This window comes from Sorex fumeus, unplaced genomic scaffold (genome assembly GCF_029834395.1).
Source record: "Sorex fumeus unplaced genomic scaffold, SorFum_2.1 ptg000045l, whole genome shotgun sequence".
Classification (NCBI taxonomy): Eukaryota; Metazoa; Chordata; class Mammalia; order Eulipotyphla; family Soricidae; genus Sorex; species Sorex fumeus.
Window position 1 is genome coordinate 14,404,364 of NW_026606102.1, and position 27,207 is coordinate 14,431,570.

Below are 27,207 nucleotides of genomic sequence, written 5' to 3' on the forward strand. Positions count from 1 at the left end.
CAATTCCTGCCATGTACAAGAACAACAATTAATTAAAATGGCTGATGTTCAAGTTAATATCATTCAATCATAATTGTTAGGTGCATGTTCTCCCCAGCCTCATTTTTATTTCATTTTAATTCTGGGAACCACATCAAGTGGTACTCAGGGTCTATTCCTGGATTCTGCAAGAGTGGTACCGTCAGTGGTCAGGGGACCATATGTAGTGTTGGAGACAGAACTGCAGTTGGCAACATGAAAGGCAATTGTTTTAACCCCTGAACTCCCTGGCTCCTAATCTCATTTCTAGAGATGAGGCAAGAGCTGCAAAATGTGTTGTTAAACTAACAAGGCATTATGCGTATAGCCAGATTCAAATACCATCTCACTGCAACTATGTTGGTTAAGAATCGAATTACTTGAATAGTGAAAATAAACATGGTTGTGAACTTCATGTGACATTCCAAAGACCCAAACAAAAATACAAATGGGGGGGGGGGGGGCAAACCCAAAAGTGCTCAAGGGTTACTTCCTCTTGGCTCTGTGCTTATGTAACCATATGGGACGCTGGGGATGAGTGCATGCAAGTCAAGTGCCCGACCTACTTACTATCTCTCTAGGCCAGACAAATTTATCTTTAAAAACTGTTAAGACTCAGGTCAGGAAATAGTACAGCAGTTAGGATACACGCCTAGCATATGCCCAATCCAGGTTCAATTAATTCCCTGCACCACATGGGGGTCCCACAAACTATTTATGGGTACAGCCCTGCAGGCCCCTAAGCACCCCTGGGATGGTCAAGGTAACTTGTAGCAGTGTGGCATCCTTGAGCTCTTGCAATGAACCTTGGTTTTCCAAGAATGGCCAGTTAGGCCCTCTGAGTCTCCTGAGCTTAGGAGGCCCAAACAAACAAACAAACAAAACCCAAACTGGAAGATACACACTTTGCTTTTTTTTTTTCCTGCTTTTTGGCTCATACCCAGTGATGCTCAGAGGTTACTCCCAACTCTGCACTCAGGAACCACTCCTCACAGTGCTCAGGAGACCGACCATATGGGATGCTGGGGATCAAACCTGGGCTGGCGACATGCAAGGCAAATGCCTAACCTGCTGTTTTATCACTCTGGCACTAGACTCACGCTTCCTGATTTCAAAACTTACTGTGAGGTGTTGGGAATGGCTTAAAGACAAATAGAACAGTGGAATATAATAGAGCCCCCAGGGTCTGGAGCGATAACTCCAGGGTTAGGGTGTTTGCCTGGCACACAGCAGACCCGGGTTCGATTCCCAGCATCCCATGTGGTCCCCTGAGCAGGGCCAGGAGTAATTCCTGAGCGCAGAGCCAGGAGTAATCCCTGTGCATTGCCAGGAGTGACCCAAAAAGAAAAAAAAATAGAGCTCCCAAATAAAACCTTCCATATACAGTCACTTGACTGTATATGATTTTTGACAAGGGTGGCAGGAGCATTCAATGAGGAGAGAACAGCCTCCAAACAAAGTGCTAGAAGAACTTGCTAGCACGTGCAAGAGAACTAATGGTCTGGCCACTTAACACCACATACAAAATATCACAGAAAGGGGCTGGAGAGATAGCACAGAGGGTAAGGCGTTTGCCTTGCACGCGGCAGACCCGGGTTCAATTCCCAGCATCCCATATGGTCCCCTGAGCACCGCCAGGAGTAACTACTGAGTGCAAAGCCAGGAGTAACCCCTGTGCATCGCCAGGTGTGACCCAAAAAGAAAAAAAAATTTAAAAAAACAGAAGATGAATTAAAAACAAGACCTAAACTTTTAAAAAGAGATCAGGACAAATACTTGATCACAAGAATTTGGCAACAATATAAGGACAAATGCTTGATCACATGAATTCTGGAGCAACAGCACAGCAGGTAGGGTGTTTGCCTTGCACGTGGCTGACCTGGGTTCGATTCCCAGCATCCCGTATGGTCCCCTGAACACCACCAGGAATAATACCTGAGTGCATGAGCCAGGAGTAACCCTTGTACATCACCAGGTGTGACCCAAAAGGAGGGGGGCGGGGTAGAATTTGGCAATGATTGATTTAATGACACAAAAGATTTTTTTTAAAAAAGCACAAGAGAAAAATAAACAAATCAGTCTTGATAAGAATTTTTTTCTCATTTTATGGAAGTCTTCCAAGCAGTGCTCAGAGGGTTGGGGTATCACTCCTGGCAATCCGGAGCCTCCCTGGCCAGTTCTTCAGTGCAAGGGCCCAAGAACGCAACCCTGCTTGGGCCCAGAAGTATATCCCGGAAGTGCTCACCATCCTCCAGAGCCAGACCCAGCCATGCCTGTGGTCTCAGTCTGGAGTCTTATACCCTTAACACTGTAGTATGTCTCCAGCCCAAAACTTTTGAAAATTTTGTGCAGAAAGGGCAGTAACAAGAGACGAAAGAGGTAGTCCACAAAACAGGACAAATATTACTAAGTCTTACGTATATGCAGAATATTTAGATAGCACAGCGGTAGGGCGTTTGCCTTGCACGCAGCCAACATGGCCGACCCGAGTTCGATTCCTCCGCCCCTCTCGGAGAGCCCGGCAAGCTACCAAGAGTATCTCGCCTGCACGGCGGCGCCTGGCAAGCTCCCCATGACGTATTCGATATGCCAAACACAGTAACAAGTCTCATGATGGAGACGTTACTGGGCCCGCTCGAGCAAATCGATGAACAACGGGAGGGCCTTTACATAATAACAACTGGGTCATGGGACCAAAGTGATAGTATAGTAGGTAGGACACTTTACTTGCCTTGCAGGTGGCTGACCCAGGTTCTATCCCTGGCATCCAAGGCCTGCCAGAGTGATCCTTGAGTACAGAGCAAGGAGTTAGCCCTGAGCACCACAGGGGGTGGCTCAAAAATAAACAAAGGTTGAAGAACTTGAAAAGATCTTTCTCCAAGGAAAAGCCAAGGTCAATACAAAAAGGGGGGGGGGGGAGTAATAAATAGCTCAGGGCCTTAGGTAAAGCTTGCCAAGCATTTGCACTTGATTTGCACATGACTAACCCCAGCTCCATTGTCTTGTACTAGCAGAGTCAGTCGGGAGCACAGAGCCAGGGACAGTCCTAGAGCACCTCTGGAAATTAATATAAATCATCACAAATTGGAAGATGTTTAGTATAACTGATCGATAGGAAAAGCAAACTGGAGATTGCACTTCACACTCAATAAGATGCCCAATACTGAACAAAAACAACAAAGCAAGTGTGGACAGAAAAAACAAGTATTAGTGTGTACTGCTGGCTGAATATAGAACATGTACCGCTGCTAGAGAAAGCACAGTAGTGATAGCTCACAAAAATAGGCCCAGAGCACTAGTACAGTGGAGAAGGTGTTTGCCTTGCAGCCAAAGACCCAATCCTGGCATCCCATATGGTCCTCTGAGCACCGCCAGGAGCAATTCCTGAGTGTAGAGCCAGGAGCAACCCTGAGCAGCTCCAGGTGTGACCAAAAAGGAAAAAAAGAAGGTCTGGAAGAAAGTTCAAAGAGCCGGAGCACATCTTCTGCACACAGGAGCCTTCAGTTCTATCCCTTATATCAACACTGCAATACTTAGTCCCTCAAGTACCACCAAGAAGTAGCCCTCAGCACTGCTGGTTACAGCCCCCAACCAAAAGTCCCCTCAAAAAGTGAAAACAGAATTACCATGTCATCTCACAATTATAATTCTAGTTATTTAACTAAAAGCATGAAAACAAAGACTTCAGATATTTATACATCCATGTTGCTAACAGCATTACTCATAACAGGAAAAACATGAAAGTAACCCAAATTACCACCATTGACAGATAAACAAAATGTGCTATGTACATAAAATAAAATTCTACCTCAGAAAAGATGGGAATCCCTTCCAGAGCAATAGTACCCACTTTGTAGCAGGTAGGGCATTTGTCTCAGTGGCCAACCCGAGTGCAATCTCTGGCACAACTTATGGTCCCACAAGACCCGCCAGGAGTGACCCCTGAGCCAAGAGCCAGGAGTAAGCCCTGAGTACCACCGAGGTGCTCCCCACCCTCCCTCACCCCATCATACACACAAAGAAGTTTTAAAAAAAGGAAGAAAGGAAGAAAAAGAGAAAAGGAACAACCAGGAAGATCACCTCAGAACACAAGCTTTGCATGTGGCAGATCCCTGGGTTCAATCCCTGACACTACAAGGTCCTCCAAATACTGCCCTTGCCAAGCACAGAGCTGGGGTAGCCCCCAAGTCATACCAAGCACGGCTCAAAGACCAAAAAAAGTAAACAAACAGAAATTTGAGCTCAAGGCCAGACAGTGACTCCAACAGGCAAAAGCACAAGCTTTTCATACAGGAGGTCCAAGTTCAGTCCCTGGAACCTCACAGGCCGTGGAGTACCCTTAGAAGTGATCTAGGTGTGCACAGGGCAGCAGTGGCTCCACCAAAAACTTTGAGCATAAAAACTGTTCTATAAAGAAAAAGTTCTATAAAGTTCTATAAAGAAGACCACACCTTCTATAAGATCATTGTCGGTGATTTTAATGCCAAGATAGGACTGAGAAGATCAGCTGAAGAACTCCACATTGGGACCCATGGCCTAGAATGGAACAAACAGGGTGAGAGACTGTCTGAGTTCATCATGTCGACCAAGACCATCCATGGTAACTCACAGTTCCAGAAGGCCAAATCTAAATGTTGGACATGGGAGTCTCCCGGCTGGCGGTTACACAACAAAACTGACCACATCATATTCAATCGATGGTTTTGCCTGACCCATGTCACTGTTGTCCCAAAATTCCAAACAAGATCAGACCACCGTCTCCTTCGTGCAAAATTCTACTTCACAGAGCGGGGAGAAAGGGCTGCAAAGTTTAAGAGAACTCCCAGAATGACCACCAACTGGGAGCTCTTTGGCACTTTTGCTGCAACATGGGAAGATGCCATTGTTGACAACATTGACGAGGAATACAATCGACTGGTTCAGCACCTCCACGATTGTGCGAGGAACGCCAAGAGAGAGCCACAAAAAAACACCTGTCTTCGAAAACTCTTGAGCTTATTCACCAACGTGGTTTGGCGCATGCCCCAGGCAACCGCAAGCGAATGTCAGAGCTCGCAAAGCAGTGCAGAGATGTGATCAAGGAAGACCTCAAAGAGAGAAGAGCAGAAGTGCTGGTAGATGTGGCAGAAGCCAGGAAAAGTATTCGTAACGCCCGCCTGTCCTTCGCCAACTATAAGACCAAGATGACTGCCCTCCAACGTCCTGATGGATCCATCACATCTTCCAGAAGGGCAATGGAGAAGATTAACCATGACTTCTACTCAGATCTCTTTGATAGCCATGTCCACCTGCTGACATACCAAATTCCACAGGATGGATATGTCGTTCCCAACATTCTCCCTTCCAAAATCTGACCTGCCATTTCGTCGGTAAAGAAACAAACAGTATCTGGACCAGACAAGGTCAGACCTGAACACTTGAAGAACCTGCCATCAGCACTCATCAATACGCTGGCTCGGCTCTTCCCATGCTACCTGTCTGAATGCAAGGTTCCGTTCCAATGGAAAACCAGCAGGACTGTACTACTGTACAAGAAGGGAGACATCCACGACACTGACAACTATCGCTTGATCTGCCTATTGTCTGTCATCTACAAGTTGTTCACTCGAGGCATCCTGAATAGGATTGGCAGAACACTAGATGAAGGACAACCATGCGAGCAAGCCAGGTTCCACAAAGGATTCAGCACCATCGACCATATCCACACGATAACCACGCACACTGAGGTTTCTCGGGAGTTCAAGATACTGCTCTGTCTAACGTTCACTGATTTAAAGAAGGCCTTTGATTCTGTTGAGATGGAAGCGGTCTTTGAAGCCCTAGCCAATCAGGGCATTCAAACTCAATACATCAGGATCCTCAGTGAGCTGTATTACGGATTCACGACCAGGATCTCACCATTCTACAAAGAAGTAATCATTGATGTCAAGAGAGGGGTTCGGCAGGGTGATACCATTTCACCAAAACTCTTCAGTGCCACCCTCGAGAACATCATGCGATGACTGGAATGGGAAGGAATGGGAGTAAAGATAGATGGTCGGCAACTACATCACCTCCGCTTTGCTGATGACATTGTTTTAATAACACCAAACATTAGCCAAGCGGCACAAATGCTGGCTGACTTCAACCGTGAGTGTGGAATGGTCGGACTACAGGTGAATCTTACGAAGACAATGTTTATGAGAAACAGCCTCGTTCCTGATGCCCCATTCGCTCTCAACGGAACCCAAATGCAACAGCTATGTGTACCTAGGTCGAGAAGTCAACATGACAAATGACCTGGCACCCAAGCTGCGCAGGAGGACGAGAGCAGCTTCGAATGCCTTCAAGAGCGTCGAAGAAATAGCTAAGAGGACAAAGAACCTCCGGCTCCGGCTCCGGGCACATCTCTTTGATTCCACTGTCCTTCCTGCATTAACATACGCCTCAGAGACCTGGGCCCTACGCAAACAGGATGAGAACGCTATTCAGGTCTCCCAAAGAGGAATTAAAAGAGCTATGCTTGGAGTATCATGTTTCACTCAAATGAGAGAAAGAATCCAGAGTTCGGACCTCCTCGATGGTCAAGAATCAGGGATGCCGTCTCGTTTACCAAGGCGTCAAAAATCAGATGGGCTGGTCACGTAATGAGATTTAGAGACGACTGCTGGACTAGAGCCATTACCGACTGGATTCCACGGGACGTCAAAAGACCGCGTGGCCGCCCACCTACCAGATGGTCAGACTTCTTCATCAAGATCATGAATGATCGGTTTGAGGCTCTTCGTGTTCCTAGAACGAACAGACACCACTGGACTACACTAGCACGCAACAGGGACAAATGGAGACGTTACTGGTGCCTGCTCAAGCAAATCGACGATTAACGGGAAGTCAAGTGATCAAATGACGAAAACAGTTAGGGACCCCTATCTGTTTTATGATGGCTCAATGGCAAAAATGCCCACCTTGCTGGTGGTGAGACTGCAAGTGTGACCCACATGTGCAGGTCTGTTGTCTGAGACCCCAGCACAGCAACTCTGGGTGTAATCTCCTACACACACACACACACACACACACACACACACACATACAGGCAACCAGAACCAGGGCACCACTTTGGGGAGTACAACTACAGTGTGACCTACAGTATTACAGCAGCAAAAAAGGAAGGAGGAAAGGGTAATTACAGGTTTAAAATCAGGGCTGGGCTACAGGTCAAAGGGTTGAGCACATGCTCTGAGTGTCAGTGGCCCAGGCTCAATCCCCAGCACCGCACTGTCCTCCAAGCACCACCAGGAAGCAGCCTTGAGCAACACTCTGGGAGAAGCTTCTGAGCTCGGCCAGGTGCTGCCTCCAAACCAAAATTAAATACAATTATTGTTTCAAATTAAGGACAGGAGCCAGAAAGATAGCTCAACAGGTTAAGCACATGCTTTTGCAAGCAGAGGGCCCAGGTTTAATTTCTGGCACCGCCTGCTCTCACTGGGTACCACTGGGAATGACTCCTGAGCACAGAGCTGGGAGCAGATCCCAAATACCCCATGATATGGCCTTAAAAAGAAATAAAAAGGGTCAGAGAGATAGTGAAGTGGGTAGGATGCTTGCCTTGCATGTGGCTGACCTGGGTTCCATCCCTGGTGCCCCATACAGCCCCCAAGCTTGCCAGGAGTGAGCCCTGAGTTCAGAGTCATGGCCCAGAGCACAGCCAGATGTGGCCCAAAAACCAAAATAAATAAATATAAAATAAGCAAAACAATTAAAAGGACCACAGAGGTTAGGCACTTGCCTTGAATTTAGCTGTGACCATGATTCGATCCCCAGTACTGTGTATGGCTGCCCCCATCCTGGTGAGCACCACTAAGAGTGATGACTCCTGAGCACAGAAACAGGAGTCAGTCATGAGCACCACTAGATGTGGCCCAAAAACAAACAAAAAAGTTGTTTACTAAGGAAAGCAATGAATTATAAATCACACACACACACAAAATCAATAGTGAACCATATCAAGACATCAGATAGTTGGCAAAGGAGGAGCTTTTCTTACATAGAATGCCCACTGCTCAATGTAGGAGGGAAGGCTGACATCAAAAAAATCTCACTCTGTAATCACTACAGTAAAGCTAAGTCAAGGTGAAAATCAGGAAGATGCTTAATCGAGATCAGAAAGTCTGATGAGAGCTGGAGGGATAGTAAGGCCAGCCTTGTACAGCTGACCCAATTCCAGGTTCCACATACAGTCCCCCAAGCACCATCAGAAGTGACCCCTGAGCACGGAGCCAGGATTAAGCCCGATGGTCCCAAAATACAATTAAAAAATAAAGCTAGAAATATATTTCAAGATATTTTTCCATCAAAATCAGAACTACAAGAGGATATGCCATAAATGTATCGCAACAATGTTCAAATTTTTTTTCTTAAGGCTCTTTGTAAAATAGCTTTCTGTTATACCTTCACCAAAAAAAGTTTTGGCTATATAAACAATGTGCCTTTGTACACTTAGCTATTAGCATGTAAAAAGCAAAGTATTTCGGAGTCATAAAGACTTGGGTGCAGTTCCTATGTCTATCATTTCATAGTTCCATGATTGTGAGTAAGTGGCTTAACTTCTCTGGGCTGTGCTGGCATCTTCTGGAAAGTGGAGGAGGAGAGCCGGAAACAGCAGGCACCGCCTGGCAGCAGCATTGCTGCCAAGCTAAGGCCAGACTAGACAACAGGGAAGCCAAGGTCTTGTCTGAGGCTCTCCACCCTCTGCTTGCCGCACAGACCAGGAGCACTGTGATTATTACGCTCCTTCCAAATGATTTATCCTGGTGATTATAGCAAAAGCTTAATAATGCCCTGAACAAATGGAACAAACTGATTTTAGGAAATACAACAAACCCTCAGGCCTGGCTTGGTAGCGTAGAAGTCAGAATAGCCGGCATCTGTGGCCAAGAGTCCCACAAAACGCATCGCAGGCCGCTGCCGGATAAACTGTTCCACAGCTCTATCGGTGATGTAGCTGCCCCCCGAAATATCCAAGGACACAATATTAGGAAGAATATTCTTCTGCTGCAGCAAGAGGTAAGCCAGGTCGGACCGCAGTTGCCTGTGGTCAGAAATATCAAGATGGAGCAGACCTTTCAGTTCCCTGAGGACGGCGAGGACCTGCGCCTTCGTCATGGTCAGGCACTTGAGGTAGTGCATCGTGAGCGACTTGAGGCGGTCCTTGCAGGCCAGGAGTGCGGAGATGTTGGTGACCAGCGTATTGGAGATATCGAGGCTCTCCAGTCTGGGGAGCTGGGACACACAAGCCAGGTCTTCACTATGAAAACACATGTTGAAGACACTGAGAACGCGGAGCCCAGTGAGCTGGCCGAAGAGCAGCAGCCCTGACTCTCGGGGGACACTGGCAGAGTCTAGCGCGAGACCCCGCAGGTTCCTCTGCGCCCAACTGCTGCTGCAGAGCCCGCGGACGATGTCTGGGGCAGGGAGGTCGCTGTGCACAGCAGTGGCATTCAGTTCCAGGAGCTTGTGGTGGCAGAAGGTCTTGGAGAAGGTGGCTGCAGAAATTCTGGCTTTCTGAATATTGACTAGCTTCAGCTTTATTTGGTCACCTTGGAAAACACTTGCTGTTCTGTCAGTCAGCTTTCCTAAAAGAGAACCAGAAACAGGCTATAAAAACAGCTAGACTGTACAGCAAAGAGGGTGCTTGCCTTGCCCAAGGCTGACTGTGCTTCAATCTGGCACCACATGGTCCCTGAACGTAGTAAGAAGAGAGCCCAGAGCACAAATCCAGGAGAAAGAAAACTCAAGCTAAGAAACTAATTATTGAGTTCAGAGCAAAAATTGCCTAATTTTCATTATTTTCATATGTGTGTGTGACACACACACACACATACATATATATTTCGAGGGGGTGGAGGGAAGGTCTTTATAACACTTTCAGTGATGCTCAGGTCTTACTCCTGACTCTCATGCTCAGAGGTCACACCTGGCAGTGCTCAGGGTATCATATGCAGAGCTAGGATTTGAACTATATACAAGGCAAGAAACTTAACTTCAGTACTAGTTCTCTTCAGCCCCAGAAAAAATATATTTTACCTCTGACAAAATATGCTCTATGGTTGAAAGACAGAAACTGTGACTGAAGGGCATGCTGACAGCACGATCTACAATGGTGACCCACTTTACCTACTTTATGCTGGCTGTTTCTGTTTGGAGACCTCAAAAGCAGTGCTCATGGGGCCCGGTCAGTCCTCATGAAGAAGTGCTGCTCAGGGCCAGAAGAGCCAGGGACCACAAGGGCCACTCCCAGAGGTGCTCAGTGAAGTGGGCTGACCAAGTTCCCCAGGGAAACTCCCCTGGCTTCCCCCGGTTTGTGACTTGGAACAGTGACACATGGGATAAATACACTGGCCCTTCCCACTCAAACCCTCTGAACTTACTCCCCTAGACTCACTCCCTCCCCACAAGAGGGCTCCTAGGGGAAAATGTCTAAGAAAGATAAAAGGCTCCCTGAGCTATGCCCTCCTCTTCTCTGGAAGGTCTCCACTGTGGCCCCTTGACCATCTTACTCTCTTTCCTGCAGCCTTCAGATGCTAGTCCTGACCCTGCACTGCCAGGGATGGGACCAGGATTGACAACAAACACGATACGCACCTTAACTCCTGTACTATCTCTTTGGCCATAGCCAATATATTCTCTAATAAACTCCTACTCTGCTCTTGCTAAAACATGTTGCTATTTGGTCAACTCTCCTGCCGCGTGTATCCCTTGGGGTTCCAGTCTGAGGAAAGCCCTCCACACAGGAAACCGCATGGCGCTGGGGATGGAACCTGGGTAGGAAGGTGTGCCCCCTCACCTGAGTTACCCCCCTAGCCCTTGCTGTTTCTGTTTGTTTTGGAAGGGAGCCTTGCTCAGGCAATGCAGGCGACTCCCAGGAGTACTCAGCCAGCCAGGTCTGAGTGTTCCATGCAAAGGCCTGAGAATGAGAAGCTGCTGGGTCCTGTGGTACCCAGGATCGCCAGGTCACAGGGCTATTCCCAGCCACACTTACCTGCCTTGCACTGAGGCCCTAGGCTAATGGGGAAAGTATTAAAAGATATATCCAAGTAAATCGATTTAATTCATCATCTAAAGACTACTCATAAAGATGCCAGTTTTACAGGTGAATTCTTGGGTAGTAGAGACAGAATAGAAGAAAAGGTACTTGCCTGGCTTGTGGCCAAACCAAGCTGTATCCTCAACACAACATATGATCCCCCCAGTACTACCAGGGATCACTCCTGAGAACAGAGTGAGGAATAGGCTCTGACCATCTCAGGGTGCGACCCAACTTCCTCCACAAAAACGGAAACGAGTATTAATTCTTCCCAAACTCTCTTCCCAAAGAAGAGTGGGAAAGAACTTCTCAACTCCGTGAATCAGTATTATTCTCAACCAAGGCAGATAAAGCATTAGAAGAAAAGAAACCACAGACTAGCCCTTAAAATTAAGGCTGCAAACATTTTCACCAAAGGGACCACAAAGATGGTGTAGCAGGTAAGGTGCTTGCCTTGCACACACACAACCCAAATCTGATCCCCAGTAAGTCATGGCCCCCAGGAGCCGGCCTGGAGATCCCTGAGCAAAGCTGGGTATGTTCGTCATCCGAACACATCAAGAGAATATGTATCATGGAGACATGGTACAGGGGAGGGGCACTCCTCTCACTTGTGACTGAGGCAGGTTGGATGCCTAACACTGCACATGGTCCCCAAGCACTGATGGTCCCCAAACACTAAGCCAGGTGTGACTCAAAACTCCACCCCCCAAAAAAATTTTAAAGAGTTACATAGCATGGGGCCAGAGGGATGGTCCCACAGGCTGAAAACATATACTGCATGCAGGAGGCCCGGACTGGATCCCAAGTTCTGCATACAACCTGAGTACTGCCAGGAACAGCCTTGGAGCCAGGAGTGGCCCCAAAACAAAAATAGATTTACACACCATGACCATGTGGAATTTATCTCAGTAAAGCAGGACTGGCTTAATATCCAATAAATCAATTAATATAATATTAGTAGACTAAGACTCACATGAGCATTTCAACAGATACATGAAAAACCGATAGCCTTGTGATAAAAACATTCAATAGGCTCCTCTGTTAAGGGTACTTAAAAGAATATAGAGTTATCCTTTTTGGAAAACAACATGGGCATCCCTTAAAAAACTAGAAATTGAGCTTCCATATGACCCAGCAATACCATTTCTGGGAATATATTACAGGGTGCAAAAAAGCACAGCAGTAATGACATCTGCACCTGTACATTCATATCGCACTGTTCACAATCACCAGAATCTGGAAACAATCCAAGTGCCTGAGAACAGATGATGGTTCAAGAAACTTTGGTACATCTATACAATGGAATACTATGCAGCTGTTAGGAAAGATGAAGTCATGAAATTTACTTATAAGTGGATGGTCATGGAGAGTATCATGCTAAGTGAAATGAGTCAGAAAGGGAGGGACAGACATAGGACTGCACTCATTTTTGGAATATAAAATATCATGAGATTGACAACAAAGGGCAGTAGAGACTAGGGCCAGGAAGATTGCGCTATGGTTGGAAGCTGACCTTATGAGCTAGGGGAGAAGGCAACTGGGATGGAGAAGGGATCACTGAATCAATGATGGTTGGAGGGATTGCTCAGGATGTGAGATGTGTGCTGAAGTAGATAAAGGACCAAACATGATGGCCTTGCACTATCTGTATTGCAAACCATAACACCCATAAATAGAGAAAGAGGGAAATTGGCTGCCATAAAGGCAAGGGGAGGGGTGGGGCTGGAGGGGTGGGGGGATACTAGGGACACTGGTGGTGGAAAATGTACACCGGTGGAGGGATGGGTATTCGATTATTGTATGACTGAAACTCAAACATGAAAGTTTTGTAACTGCAGCTCACGATGATTCAATAAATAAATAAATAAAAATAAAGAGCTATCATCACATTTAGTGATTTTAGATCAGATGCTTCGGGGCAAGGGAGCTAGCTCAAAAGATTGGAGTTAGTACTCTGCGTGCAAGATCCAGGGGTTGGATCCCTGGCAGCACATTATCTGCTGAGCACAACCAGCAGAGCTCTGAGCACTCAGTCAGGAGCAACCCCAAAAGCAGTCTCAGAGTCCTCGAAGTAGGTCCATTAGCACTTTGCTAAGTGTGACCCAAAACCCAAGGGAGAAAGGGGGTTTGGGGAGACAGGTCTAAAGGCTGAGCACATACCCTGCAGAAGCAGCATGCAGGGAGAAACTTGGAACACAACTGGGCGTGACGAAAAAAGCAAAAGCAAAGAAGACTAAATGCTTCCCAAAGATCATTTTAAAGGTCCAGAATTGGTACTCTTGCTACCTCAACATCTTACCAGGAAAATTAATCAAGAAAATGAAGGAAAAGAAATCCAAATGAGTGGGACTGGAGAGAAAGTACAGCAAATAGGGCACCTGCCTTACACACAGCAGACCCAGGCTCCATCCATGGCACCCAATATAGCCCGAGAGCCTGCCAGGAGTAAGCCCTGAGCACTGCTGTGTATGAAGAGGGAGGGGGGAGGAAGGGAGGAGATCCAAATAAGAAGTAAGTAAGTAAAGTAAAGTAAGTAAAGGCCCTCCCGTTGATCATCGATTTGCTCGAGCGGGCCCAGTAACATCTCCATTGGAGACTTTGTTGTTACTGTGTCTGGCATATCGAAGACTCTCGGTAGCTTGCCGGGCTCTCCGAGAGGGGCGGAGGAATCAAACTTGGGTCGGTCATGTTGGCCACTTGTAAGGCGAATGCCCTACCGTTGTGCTATCGCTCCAGCCCACTATATTTGCAAGAGGCATGATCTTATTTATATAGGGAACATTTTATGACTCTGGTAACCAGCTATAAGAATAAGTAAACTCAGGAGGTTCCCAAAAATGATCAACAACAATTATAGGGGCTGCTGGTGGCTCAGAAGTAGAGCGAACAGCCTCGTCTGTCTAAGACCCCGAGTATGATGCCCAGCAACACACACACACACACACACACACATACGCACGCGCATCTCTTATACTAAGAACAAATAATCCAAAGTGAAAGAGCAACTTCATGTATGACAGTATCAAAAGAATACCGTACTTAGAAAGAGGACCAAGACTCCCCAAGCACCCTCAAGAGTGATGGCTAAGCAGAGTCAGGAGTAAAATGTGAGCTCTGCTGGTGACCTAAACTGTGCTCCCAAAAGGCCCAGAGAAATGGAGTATCGCTCAGAGCCCTTGCCTTCTCAGCATATGGTCATGAGCTGAAGTCCCAGGGTCCCTCAGGTACAGAACAAGGGCTGGGCAATCTGCTGTCTAAGCCTGACAGTCCTACGACCTGTGATCCCAAATACCACAAGCAACTTCCACTCACACCTCAGTCAAGTGTGTGTGAGACCCACAAAAAGGGCTACAACCCAGCAAACATAACTGAAAAGCAGCATTAGGGTGGAGAGAAATCAATGGTGTGGGGGGAAAAAATCAATAGATACCATACTTCAGTATTTAGACAGCTGTATTTTTAAAAGGCCACATAAGATACTGTGGACAAAATGGAACTCTTGTACACTGCTGGTGGGAATGCAAAATGGCTCAGCTACTTTGGGAAACAATTTGCAATCTCCTCAGAAAATTAAATATTACCATGTAACCAAGTGACTCTGTTCAACGTATATACCCAAGAGAAATAAAAACATATATCCACATAGAGACCACACAGAGGGGCCTGAGCTACAGTGGGGCGTCGTATGCACGGCCAACCTGGATTCGATCCCCAGCACCCCATATGGTTCCCTGAACACCGCTAGGAGTGATTCCTCAGTGAAAAGCCAGTGATTCCTGAGCATCACCTAGTGTGACCATTTTTCTCAAAAAGAGAGACAGAGGGGCAGAGAGTGAGGATAAAAAGAAATCACACAAAAATGTGTACACAAATACACATTTAGGGTAGCATTCATCCTAAGAGACAAAATGTAGAAACAAGGGAAATGTTCGCTAGCAAATGAATGGATAAATAAAATGTGGAAGACTAACAGTGTGTCACAAGCTAGAGAGAACTTGATGAATTAGGTTCTTCAGTATCTTCACTCTAGGTCAATAGCAGAGTAAGCAAGTCGAGAAACAAGAGAACTTCCATCAAGGAATCCCAGATACTTGGAAACTCAACCTCCACACAAGTAGAAGCAATTCCTGTATTTCACACAGGGCAGTTGTGAGGAGCGAACAGGACCTGTACAAAGAAGTGCTTCTCATATAGCAAAATGCTAAAATTCCAGAAGGGGCGCATATGCTGCCTAAGCCCATGAGCTGCTTGCACCCATGTGGCTGAGCACATGTGGCACTTGAACACATGTATCGCCTGCATCTTCCCCCTTGAGATGTGAACTTTCATGTGTGCAGGAGCTTTCTCCCTCTCTGGAGAAGCCTGTGTTCTCTCTTGAGTACATTACTCTCTCTCACTTTCTCTCTCTCCTTCCTCTTCCTAAAAACCTCCAAATAAAATCTGTTTTTAACTTAAAAAAAAAAATTCCAGGAAGGTGTGGGGGTGGAGAGGGAGCAAGCAGAGGAACCAGGACTTAGCAAGGACCAGAACAGGGCAGACTTCTCGGGCATCGAGAGACCCACGTTGGCACCAGAGCCCCCTCCAATAAAGGTTTTCCTGGCAGTGCCACTGGCTGCAGAGCCAACAGGAGCCCGGGGCATGGGTGGTGGGTGGTGGGGTCTTTCCTGTACCAATCATCAACTCTGACTGGGCAGACGTATCGTGTGACAATATCGGCAACGACACCACAAAGGCCTCTGGGAACTCCCTGAACAAGGACTGCTCCCCTTCCTCCCTGGCCAACACGTGTTGCTTGGCAGGGTGGCCATGGTACACCCACTGCTGTCAGAACTTTCACTGTCACTTAGCACAGCTGCCAGGAGGCTGCACTTGGGCCACAGCACCAGCCTGACTCCTACTCAGATGCTGTCAACTGTTGCACCTGCACCTCTGACCTGGGCCCCCCCACAGTCCCCTGCTGGCTGCTCTGTAGAGAAACCCTGCATTTCTGCACACCTGGGCCTGACCCCACACACTCAGGCCCTGCACATACTGCTGGGTGAGTGCTTGGGGAGCCTAAGAGGTCTGAGGGTCTCAGAGTGAGAACTGAATGCCGAAGACACATGAGAAGCAGAACCCGAGCCCCCAGCTGCTCCCTACCCCCACTAGGTAGTGGAAGATGCATAATATGTCAGTCTGGGTGACCAGCTGATAGGCCATGTCAGGGCCTGAGTTTGGGGAAGCATGGTGGGTGGCAGGAGGCTAGCCTGAGATGCCTGAGCTCCTTTTCTGGTACTTTATTGGGGCCTGAACTCAGGAGATGCTCCTGGTGGCATCCAGGGACCATGCAGTGACACAGATTGAACTTAGCCTCCTGCATGCAAAGCCTGCACACCGGCCCTTTGAACTATCTCCCAGGCCTGACACTTCTGTATCCCACTTTTCACTCTACTCTCTTGAAAAACAGTCTTTGAGAGATAAGGTTCCACTGTCCCCAGGTCTAGGCTACTGGATAGGACCTGGCTAAAGGCCTCCTACTGCTATGGGACAGCCAATAAACACATGTGCCCATTCTTTAAGAAATACACTTTAAGAGCGATAGTACAGCGGGTAGGGTGTTTGCTTTGTACATGACTGACACGGGTTTGATCCCCAGCATCCCACCAGGAGTAATTCCTGAGTACAGAACCAGAAGTAATCCCTGAGCACTGCCAGGTATAGTCCAAAATAAAATAAAATAAAATAAAATAAATACACTAATAAGAGGAGCCTTATTACCTTGCCATGACATCATCCCAAGGAATCGATCAGCTATTTCCGGAGGGAAACTCCAATTCTCCGGAAGACACAGAGTTCCATCAGGTCTTTCAGAACATAATTTCTCCAGGTTCACTATCAGAGTGTTCAGGCAAATGCTGACCAATGAATATGGAGATGCCTCCTCCTAGCAAACAAAACCGAAAAAATTTGTTAGAATACTTCTGCAAAACCTGAACATCGGGCTTAGAGCCTCTGCTTTGCAAGCGGATGGTGATGAGTTCAAATCCGAGCACCCGCCTGCACTGAGCACGACAACCCTAGCAGCTCCCATCTCCCACCCCCAGCACCACAAATGATTTCCAGCCATGGTCAGGTGTGTCTGTCTGTCTGTCTGTCCTCCCATCGTTCATCGATTTGCTCGAGCAGGCCCAGTAACGTCTCCAATGTGAGACTTGTGTGTAAGATCACAAAAAGGGGGGGTGGGATGCAACTCCTGGTGAGAACCATAGCTAAAAAAGTGCAAATCTCAGTGAGCACTGGCCAAGTGTGCAAGAACCACAAGTGATGTGATTCTTAGGGAATACTGTAGCCAGGAAGGTGTGTAAACCATTCATCACAATAGTAACAGGGAGCAGGAGGAAGGGAACACAAAACACATGGAAAACCCGCAAAGAGGGGTTGGAGCAATAGTACTGCCGGCAGGGTGTTTGCCCTGCAAGCAAGCAGCAAACTTGGGTTCAATTCACAGTGTCCCATACGGTCCTCCGAGCCCACCAGGAGTGATCCCCAAGGGCAGAGTCAAGAGTAAGCCCTGAACACCTCCAAGTGTGGCCCAAAGACCAAAAAACAAAAATAAATAAATGAAAGTCATGTTAGGACTGGAGAGCGAGGTCAATGGGGTGAGTGCGTGCTCTGCATGCAGGAGACCCAGGTTTGATCCCTGGCACAGCACGGCCCCACCTCAAGCACAAGCATAGCTGGGTGTGATCCTCAAACCCAGATGTGGGAAACAGTCCTTCGGCATCACCAGGTGTGGTCCCCCCAAACTTTCTGGCCATATATTACACTCCTGAAGCAGATACTTGAAGACACCTTCTCCTTACTCTAATGATGCTTTACATGGATTTGGGCTGAAACAGTGCAGTGAGTAAGGTGCTTGCCTTGTACACAGCTGACCTGGGTTCGATTCCCCAGCAATCCATATGGTCCCTCAAGCACCATCAGGAATAATTCCTGAGTACAGAGCCACCAGTAACCCCTGAGCACCACCAAACAAAAATATGGGTTTATATTAAACTGTAATTATTTGCATTCTTTTCCCCTTCTCTCCCCTTTGCTGATGCTGTTGCTACAACGACCAGTGGCTACACACACACTTGGTTGTGATGCTGGGATACTTAGAGCTGTGCTCGCCAGAATCCCACTTTAGCTGTGGAGCTCACACACACCTTAGTTACACAGTTCAGCTGGAGACAATCTCGGATGTTAAGGATCTAGAATGGCAGAGCTGCCAGGCACAAACAGCAAAACTGCCAGGTTCATGCTCCGTACTCATGGAAACACCAGAGATTGACTGCACGGCCTCACACTTGCAACGCTTAGCCACTGGGCCATATTCCACAATGCCCCCTCCTGGGCTCATTTTCTATAGTTCCAGAGATTTGTCCCAAAGCCTTCCGTGTACAGAGCACGCCCTCTACCACTGAGCCATATCCCTGGCCTTCATCTATTAATAAATGGAAGATTTTTTCAGCTATAGCCTCTGCTGTACTATTTTTTGAAGGAAAAAATAGTAAGTCTTCGCAATCTTTCACTTACCACCTGCCTTGTGCCAGCCACTGAAAATTCAGAGATGAGTAACATATTTCTAATATTTTGGAGCTAAAAATTTATTAACAGGAAAGCAAGAAACGTGACCATTTCAATACAAAAAGTGGGGGTATACAAGCAGTGATCACGTTCATTAAATGATTATTTATTCAGTGATTACCAAGTGCCAGAGAATAATGAGACAAAGTTCTTTTTCTTACCTTCAACAATGTTCACCTTGGAGCCGGAGAGACAGCACAGAGCTACAGCAGGGCTCCTGCCTTGCATGAGCGGACTTGGGTTTGTTCCCCAGTACCGCATGTGGTCCCCTAGGCATTTCCTGGAGTTCAAATTTAAAAAGGCGGGGCTGGGTATGTGGCTTAAGAGCGCATGACCTGTGCTGGGGACTGGGCAGAGAGTCCCTGTCGAACCAGCAGATATAGCCTCACAACAAACAAAAAGTCCACAAACTTGAAAGCTTATTACACCAAGCCTATCAGAGAAGAAAGAAAACCAACAGAGCAGCGAGACAGTAAAGACCTACAGTAACTTTCTCCTCCTAGACTGGTATTTGTTCAACAATATTTGGATGGCAGGGGCTATACTAGACATGAACAGAGATCTGCTGAACAGAGATAGTTCTCTTTACCAAAGGGTCCAATAGGCAGTAATTACTCATTTCTGTACCATTTTCAACGGATGAAATTAAATTTCTCAACCATCCTGTAGCACTGTAGCACTATCCTGTTGTTCATCAATTAGTTCAAGCAGGCTCCAGTAACGTCTCCATTGTGAGATTTGTTACTGTTTTTGGCATGCTGAATACACCACGGGGAGCTTGCCAAGCTCTGCCGTGCGGGTGGGATACTCTTGCTAGTTTGCCGGGCTCTCCAAGAGGGACAAAGGAATCAAACCTGGGTCAGCCGTGACAAGGCAAATGCCCTACCCACTGTGTTATCACTCCAGCCTGCAACCCTCCTAAACTTACTAAAAGGTCCTATACTTAACAAATATATCAACTCTGTGTTGTCCTTGCCATTGTTACACTCTCCAGACAAATCTTTTATTCCAGAAATAAATATACACCTTTTTAATGGCAAGAGCTAGTGGTTAGTCATCTCTAGAGAGGGAGTAAGATTCACTAAAGAAGAGTGTATCATAGTAAACTCACAATCACACACTTCAAATGAGAGCCAGCATGGAGCTCAGCGGTAGACAACATCACAATTCTCACAGGAGGTGCTGGGCTCGAGCTGCAGGACCAGAGTGGGAGTGGACAGGCCTGAGCCCTCAGCTAGAATTCCTGCAGGATCCCCTCTCCCACGAGAAAGAATGACTGTATGCCTTCTACGTGTTCCTCAAACCCATTTCAGGATGACAGATTCTCACTAAGAAAAACTAGTCATGTCACCATCAGTGTAACTAGAAACTGAACTTATCTTGTCATTACTCAAGGGTAAGAGGGCAGGGGAGTCTCTCAAGTGCTCCCAGGGTCACGCAATGGCCAGCAATCAAACCTGGGCCCTCAGCATGCCAGGGTTGCATTCCAGGCTTCTTGTTATACCCCAGCCCCTCATTATTCTTAAGCGGAAAATACAACCAACTCCTTGCAAAAACCAACACTTCCAGATGTGAAGGTGAAATTTCAATCCTCTTGCCTTGGCCAAACCTATTATTTCTTCAAACATCTTACACTCAAGGGGATTACAGCAACTGCATTTTCCCTTAAAAACTTAGAAGTCTTTGGGGGACACACTTGCCTTGCATGTGGAATTCCTGAATGCAGAGCCAGGAGGGACCCTTGAGTATTGCCGGGTGTGATAAACACACACACACACACACACACACACACTTCTAGAGATTACTTTTCCACATAAACATGGGAATAGCAAAAGTAGAATACTAAAAAATATGATACATCATTGACAAGATATTTATTTATTATTTATTTATAGAAAGTAAATTCATGCTGGGCAAGAAAGATAGTGCAGTGCGTAAGGAACTTGCTTTGCACACAGCTGACAAATGTCTGGTCTCCAGCATCCCATATAGTCCCTAATCACTACCAGGAGTGGCTCCTGAATACAGAACCAGGAGTAACTCCTGAGCATCACAAGGTGGGCCAAAAACAAACAAACAAACAAACACCACACTGAGGAAAATAAAGGCAAATTCCTCCAAGCTTTGGACCTCAAAGTGGTCTTCAATGATATGATGCCATTGGCAAAGGTCTCATATAAATAAATTATAAGAAAAAATAAATGAGTGGGGCTAACTGAATTATAATTAAAGAGTTTCTGTGTGGCAAAAGAAACACAGGCGAACCGAGAAGAAACAGGCATTTCTCAAAGGGAGACATGCAGGTAGTCAATAGGCACATGAAAAAATGCTCATCATCAATTATTACTACGGAAACCCAAATCATTTTCACATCAGTTTGAATGCCTCATATCAAAAATACCCAGTGTTGGTGGGGATCTGGTAAAAAAGAAAAAAAAAAAGAAATTCTCATCCACTGCTGATGGGAATGCTGTCTGGCTCAACCCCTTTGAAGATTTTTCAGAAAACTAAAAATTGAGCTGCCATATGAACAAGCAATACCACTTCTGAGTACCTACCTCCAGAACACAAAAGCATTCAATCAAAAGGGCAAATGTGCATGTCATTCACTGCAGCACTTAGTACAATATTTAAGAAAGATATCAATCTAGGTGTCCAGAGACAGATGAGCGAATTATGACGATGCAGTATATACAGACAATGGAATACCATGCAGCTGCAAAGAAAGACAAAATCAAGCAATTTTGCTAAAGCTTGGATGGAACTGGAAGATGCCTTAAGTAATTAGCCAGAAGGACAAATAAGATGATCTCGCTATCTGTCTATATGGTCCCCTTGAGCCCAGCAGGAATGATTCCTGAATCCACTAGCAGTGATCCCTGAATACTGACCCAAACTCACTGCCCCCCCCAAAATACGCTTGACGCTGCAAATAACTCATTTTTAAAATAAGAAAACTAAAGTCTTTCCATTAGCTATAAATGAATTGACAAGTCACACTTTTCTTGTTTCGTTTGTCAGTCTTTGGGCCACACCGGCAGTGCTGAGGGCGGACTCTCCTGGCTCTGTACTCAAGGGTCACTTCTGGGGGTGCTCAGGGGACCACACGAGAGGATGCTGAGGACGGAACCCAAGCTGGCCATGCGACACCATCGCTCTGGCCCCCAAATCACGTGGCTTCAAAGTGAGCACGAGGGGGCAGGGAAACGCTGGCTCACACTTAACCGCCTTTCGACGGGCCGCTGGTATCCAAGAAGACCTCCTCGCTTCGGCCCTCGCTGCGAGGGAAGACTCGCCGCCTTCACCGCGCCCCAGAGCGCCCAAACCGGGGGTCCTGCCATCAGAACCCCTGAGTTCGAGTTCACAAGTCAGCTACGAGGCCTGGCGACTTTCCTCCACGGCAGGCGCCAGCGAGCGAGTCCAGCGAGTGGAGCGCGGCCTCGCGCGGGCAGGGCCAAGTTCGATGCCCGGAACCCCGCGAGGGTCCCCGCCCGGTCCCCGCCAGGGGGGCGCGGAGCCGCGAGTGAACCCTGGGCATCGCCGGGTGGGACCCCAAAACGAGGGGCACGCGAGAGCCAGAGAGAGACACAACTCGCCGCGCTTAACACACGCAGGAGGTGCCCAACCCTCGGCTGCGAGTCCAGCGAACGTTCGAGGCGGGGGCGGGGCGAGCCCGTGGAACCGAGGGGATGTCGGAAGCCTTCGGGGTTCCAGTTCGCCGCGCAGGCAGGTCCGGGCGCGACGGCGGCTGGGGGCGTGAGGGGTCAGCTCCGGGCCGCGCCACAGCCCCTCCGGCCGGGGCTCAGGCCTCGGCCCTCGGCCGGCGCTGACACCGGCGGCCGTCGGGGCCCAGGGCCGGGCTCGCCCGGGGTCGCCAGGGGGCGGGCCCCGCGCCCGCAGCACTTCCCGGCTCCCGCCGCTCCGGGCCGGCCCGCCGGCGCTTCCCCGACGGGGCCCGCCCGGCCCGCCCCGCTCACCTGCACCACGCTGAAGCCCAGCGCATCCTTCTCGGCGTCGGGGGGGATGATCACACGGGGCGCCTGACTCGCGTGCAAGAAGTGAACCATGGCGACCCCGCCAGCGGGGCGTCGAGGCGCGAACAGGCGTCGAGCGCGGCCCGGATCCCGCGAGAAGCGGCCCGAGACCCGCCGCGATTGGCCGCGCAGCGGCAACGGCTCCGCGGGTGGCGCACGCAGCACGCGCGCCTCAGCGGGCCGACCGACCGCGAGGCTTTCGAAACGCCCGGCGTGGCCCCGCCCCCAGCGGCCGCCCCGCCCCAGGCACCGCCCACTCGCTGCAAGTCCCGCCCACTCGCTGCATGCCCCGCCCCCGGGAGGCCGACTCACGACTCACCCGCCCTCACCGCACGGCAGTGAGCGCCGACCCCTCAAGTGGCCACGCCCCTAACACATAGCCCTGCCCATAAGGTGGCCACGCCCTGTCATGTAGCCACGCCCCTGGGAGATAACCACGCCCCGGAATCGCCTACTGAGCCGTCAAGCCCCGCCCCCGAACAGCCCACTCTGTGACCCCGCCCCCAGAAGCCAGTGCCGCCCACGGGACCGTCAAGCCCCTCCCCTGGAAGAAGGTTGGGGAAGGGGGAGGCCTGCGCCGACCATTGCACAAACCCGCCGAGGCCCTGTGGCTCTCTTCCTAGTCTGTACTCTTCCGACCACCTGTCTAGGTCCACCCCACCCTTTGAAGTTCAGTCTCTGTCCACGTCCCCCTCAGGAATTGATGCCACATCCCTGGTCGCCTCTCTGAGACTTGCCAAAGGATCAGGGACTCCGGAAACTGCCCTTCAAAATATGTAAGGAACCAGAGGGACAGAGCAGCATGTTAGACTTGCATGCCGGCCCACTTGGGTTCGACCCCCAGAACCGCATATGGTTTCCCAGCCAGGCATGATCCCTGAGCACTGAACACTGCCTGGTGTGCCCTTCCCCCCAAAAAATACTTGTAAGACCCTTTCTCTTAAAAACTCTGGCAGACTAGACACCTTTTTTATGACGTTTTATCATCCCTCTCTGTTTCAATTCCTACAGATATTTTAGCACTGTAGCACTATTCCTCCCGTTGTTCATCGATTTGCTCTAGCAAGCACCAGTAACGTCTCCATGTGAGACTTGTTACTGTTTTTGGCATATCGAATATGTCGCCGGGAGCTTGCCAGGCTCTGCAGTGAGGGTGGGATACTCTCGGTAGCTTGCCAGGCTCTCTGAGAGGGACGGAGGAACCAAACCAGGTTGGCCGCATGCAAGGAAAACGCCCTACCCGCTGTGCTATCACTCCAGCCCCCCATATGGTTTCTTGAGCACTTCCAGGAGTGATCCCTAAGAGCAGAGCCTAGAGTAAGCCCTGAGCACTACCCTGGGCTGTGGCCAAAAAGAAAGAAGAGGGCCAGAGCGATAGCACAGGAGGTAGGGCATTTGCCTTGCAGGAGGCTGACCAGGGTTCGATCCGGACATCCCATTTAGTCCTCCAACCATTGCTCTGAGTGCAGAGCCAGGAAATAACCCCTGAGCATCCCTGGGTGTGACCCAAAAAGTAAAAAAAAAAAAAAAAAAAGAGGAAGAAGAAAAATAAAGCTCTAAAGAATAGGAGTCTTGGACCTGAATACCTAACAGCTAACAGAAGCCACAAACTGAACCATCTGTCCTGGGAACCTGAGGCAAGACTCTTAATTTCTTTAAAGCTCAACTTCCTTATCAGTGAATGCTTTATCTCAGAGAGTTAAACTAAAGGTAGTGTAAAACATCACAATGATGGGCAAAAGCAAATCATTGTTAAGTGGATTCAAATGTTAAAATGCGTGGATTTAAATGTTATAACTGCTACTCTCAGATTCTTTTATATGTATATATTTGACAAAAAGTCTAGGTTAGCTATCATCTCTAGTTAGCCCTTAAAGAAACACCTGAGAAGTTGAACAGACAAGTTAAATTTTACCCACCTGGGTGGAAAATGTAAGCCAATGTCTTTTATTTTTCCTAAAATCAAGTTTCCAAGCTTTATATTCTTAAAAGAACTATTGCATATTGCCTTTTAGCCTCAAGTTTCCAAATTTAGATTATACTCTTACTGGAAGTCCTTTTACCTCCAAAAGAATCCAGGGTAAGGGACTGGGTTAATAGCATAGCAGGTATTGCCTTACACTCGGCTGACCAGGGTTCTATCCCTAGCAGCCTATATGGTCCCCCTCTAGCCAGGAGTAACCCGAACATCTCCAGGTATGTCCCAAAAACTACAAAGGAAAAAAAGGGGGGCTGGAGTAATAGCACAGCGGGTAGGGCGTTTGCCTGCAACCCAGGTTCGATTCCCAGCATCACATATGGTCCCCTGAGCACCGCCAGGGGTAATTCCTGAATGCATGAACCAGGAGTAACCCCTGTGCATTGCCAGATGTGACCCAAAAAGTGAAAAAAAAAAACTACAAAGGAAGGGAAGGAAGGAAAGAGAGGCAATTCAGCAGAACATTCTGGACGAGATGGCTCCTTGCTCTACCCTAGCTCCATCCTCCACAAGGACCTACATCACCGCAGATGTGTGCCTCCCCATTCCCAAAACAACTTCCCAATCTCTCACCTCATATATATCCACATAAAAGGTTGGAATCTGCGTTGACATTCCCTCCAATTAATATGAAATGCTCAACATTCATATAAGAATAGCCCCTCTATCTGCACAAACACCTGATCTCATTCCCTCCTTGTGACGAGGTGACCCAAAGTTACCAGAGAAAGCTGGTGGCTTGAAAGAATACCTGAGTAACAGGATGGGACACTCCAAGGACATAGAAATAAAATGCCCTGAGAATAACCTGAGTTTAGACAAATAACTATCACACATTGTTCTTCTCAGTTGCCAAGTAGAAAAGTTGTTTAACTATTCAAGGCTAACCTGGAACATCTTTTTTTTTTTTTTTTGCTTTTTGGGTCACACCCGGCGATGCTCAGGGGTTACTCCTGGGTCATGCACTCAGGAATTGCCCCTGGCGGTGCTCAGGGGACCATATGGGGTGCTGGGAATTGAACCTGTGTCGGTCATGTTGGCTGCGTGCAAGGCAAACGCCCTACCCGCTGTGCTATTGCTCCAGCCCCTAACCTGGCACATCTTGCTTCTCCACTAAATTATGCTTTCTTGCTTGCTTGCTTGCTTGCTTATTTAGAAGAAAGCTGCTTGATGCTGCCAAGCAGGATGTTATAAGAATGAGTTAAGGGGCTGGCCAACCCGGGTTCAATTCCCAGCATCCCATATGGTCCCCTGAGCACTCCCAGGGGTGATTCCTGAGTGCAGAGCCAGGAGTAACCTCGGTGCATTGCTGGGTGTGACCCCCCCCCAAAAAAAGAATGAGTTAAAAACTTTGCCTGGAGTTAGGCTTGAAGCTATTCAGTGCGCTGAAACCCTTGCTCTCAGGCTCTGCAGCCTCTGCAGGTTAATAAAGATTCTTCAGTTTGGCTAGTGTGTTCTTGAGTAATCTCTCACCCTGCAACACCCTCTTGTTGACTCGAAAACATCATCCAGTCACAACCGTTTCTCCTACATTATCATTTATTCCCTCTTTCTTAGACTAATACCATTAGCTTATAAACCGGTACTTTTTCTAGAATTAAAAATAAGCACTTGGGGGCTGGAGCAATAGCACAGCGGTTGGGGTGTTTGCCTTGCACGCGGCCAACCTGGATTTGATTCCCAGCATCCTGTATGGTCCCCTGAGCACCGCCAGGGATAATTCCTGAGTGCAAAGTCAGGAGTAACCCCTGTGCATCGCCAGGTGTGACCCAAAAAAGCCAAAAAAAAAAGCACTTGGGGGTGGGGATGGAGAGATAGTACATCAGATAAGGCGCATATATATATATATATATATATATATATATATATACATATATATATATATATAGCTGACTGGGGTTTAATCTTCAGCACACATTATGGTTGTTTTATTCTGCTAGGAGTGATTTGCTATGCGGAGACTGAAGTTAGCCTATGGAAAGGGAAGTTGACATTGGTGGAGGGATCTGTGATCGAACATTGTATGTCAAAGACCCAACTATGAATAACTAGGTAACTCACCGTACTTTAATAAAATAAAATTGGTGGTGATGAGGGGATGAAATTAGCCCTGAGCACAGCCAGGTGTGGCACAGAAAACAAAATGTAATTAAAGGTTTTAATTAAAAATTAAAATAAAAAAGTAACACCTTGGGTTGGAGAGAGAGCTCACGGGTTAAAGTACTTGTTTTTGCCTGCAGCTGACCCCAGTCTTTTTTTTCCCCTTTTGGGGTCTCAGCCAGCGATGCCCAGGGGTTACTCCTGACTCATGCACTCAGGAATTACTCCTGGCAGTGCTCGGAGGACCATATGGGATGCTGGGAATCAAACTCAGGTCGGCTGCGTGCAAGGCAAATGCCCTCCCTGCTGTGCTATTGCTCCAACCTCCAGAGAGAGATCTTAAGGAGAAAATGTTTAAGAGGTTTTAAGACCTATCTGTAGGTCACAAAAAGCGGGTTTAGGAA

General features: G+C 47.9%; 1 protein-coding gene across 1 annotated transcript in view; it reads right to left on the bottom strand.

Moving 5' to 3' along the window:
- Positions 1-22,758, bottom strand: part of ZYG11A (zyg-11 family member A, cell cycle regulator) — a 47,735-nt gene extending 24,977 nt beyond the window's left edge. The window contains exons 1-3 of the mRNA XM_056122218.1: positions 22,669-22,758; positions 16,841-17,006; positions 8,878-9,629 (exon numbers count right to left, since the gene is read on the bottom strand). Of these exons, the coding sequence (XP_055978193.1) occupies positions 8,878-9,629; positions 16,841-17,006; positions 22,669-22,758 (1,008 nt within the window). The remainder of the gene's footprint in view (positions 1-8,877; positions 9,630-16,840; positions 17,007-22,668) is intronic.
- Between the last annotated feature and the right edge of the window lie 4,449 nt (positions 22,759-27,207).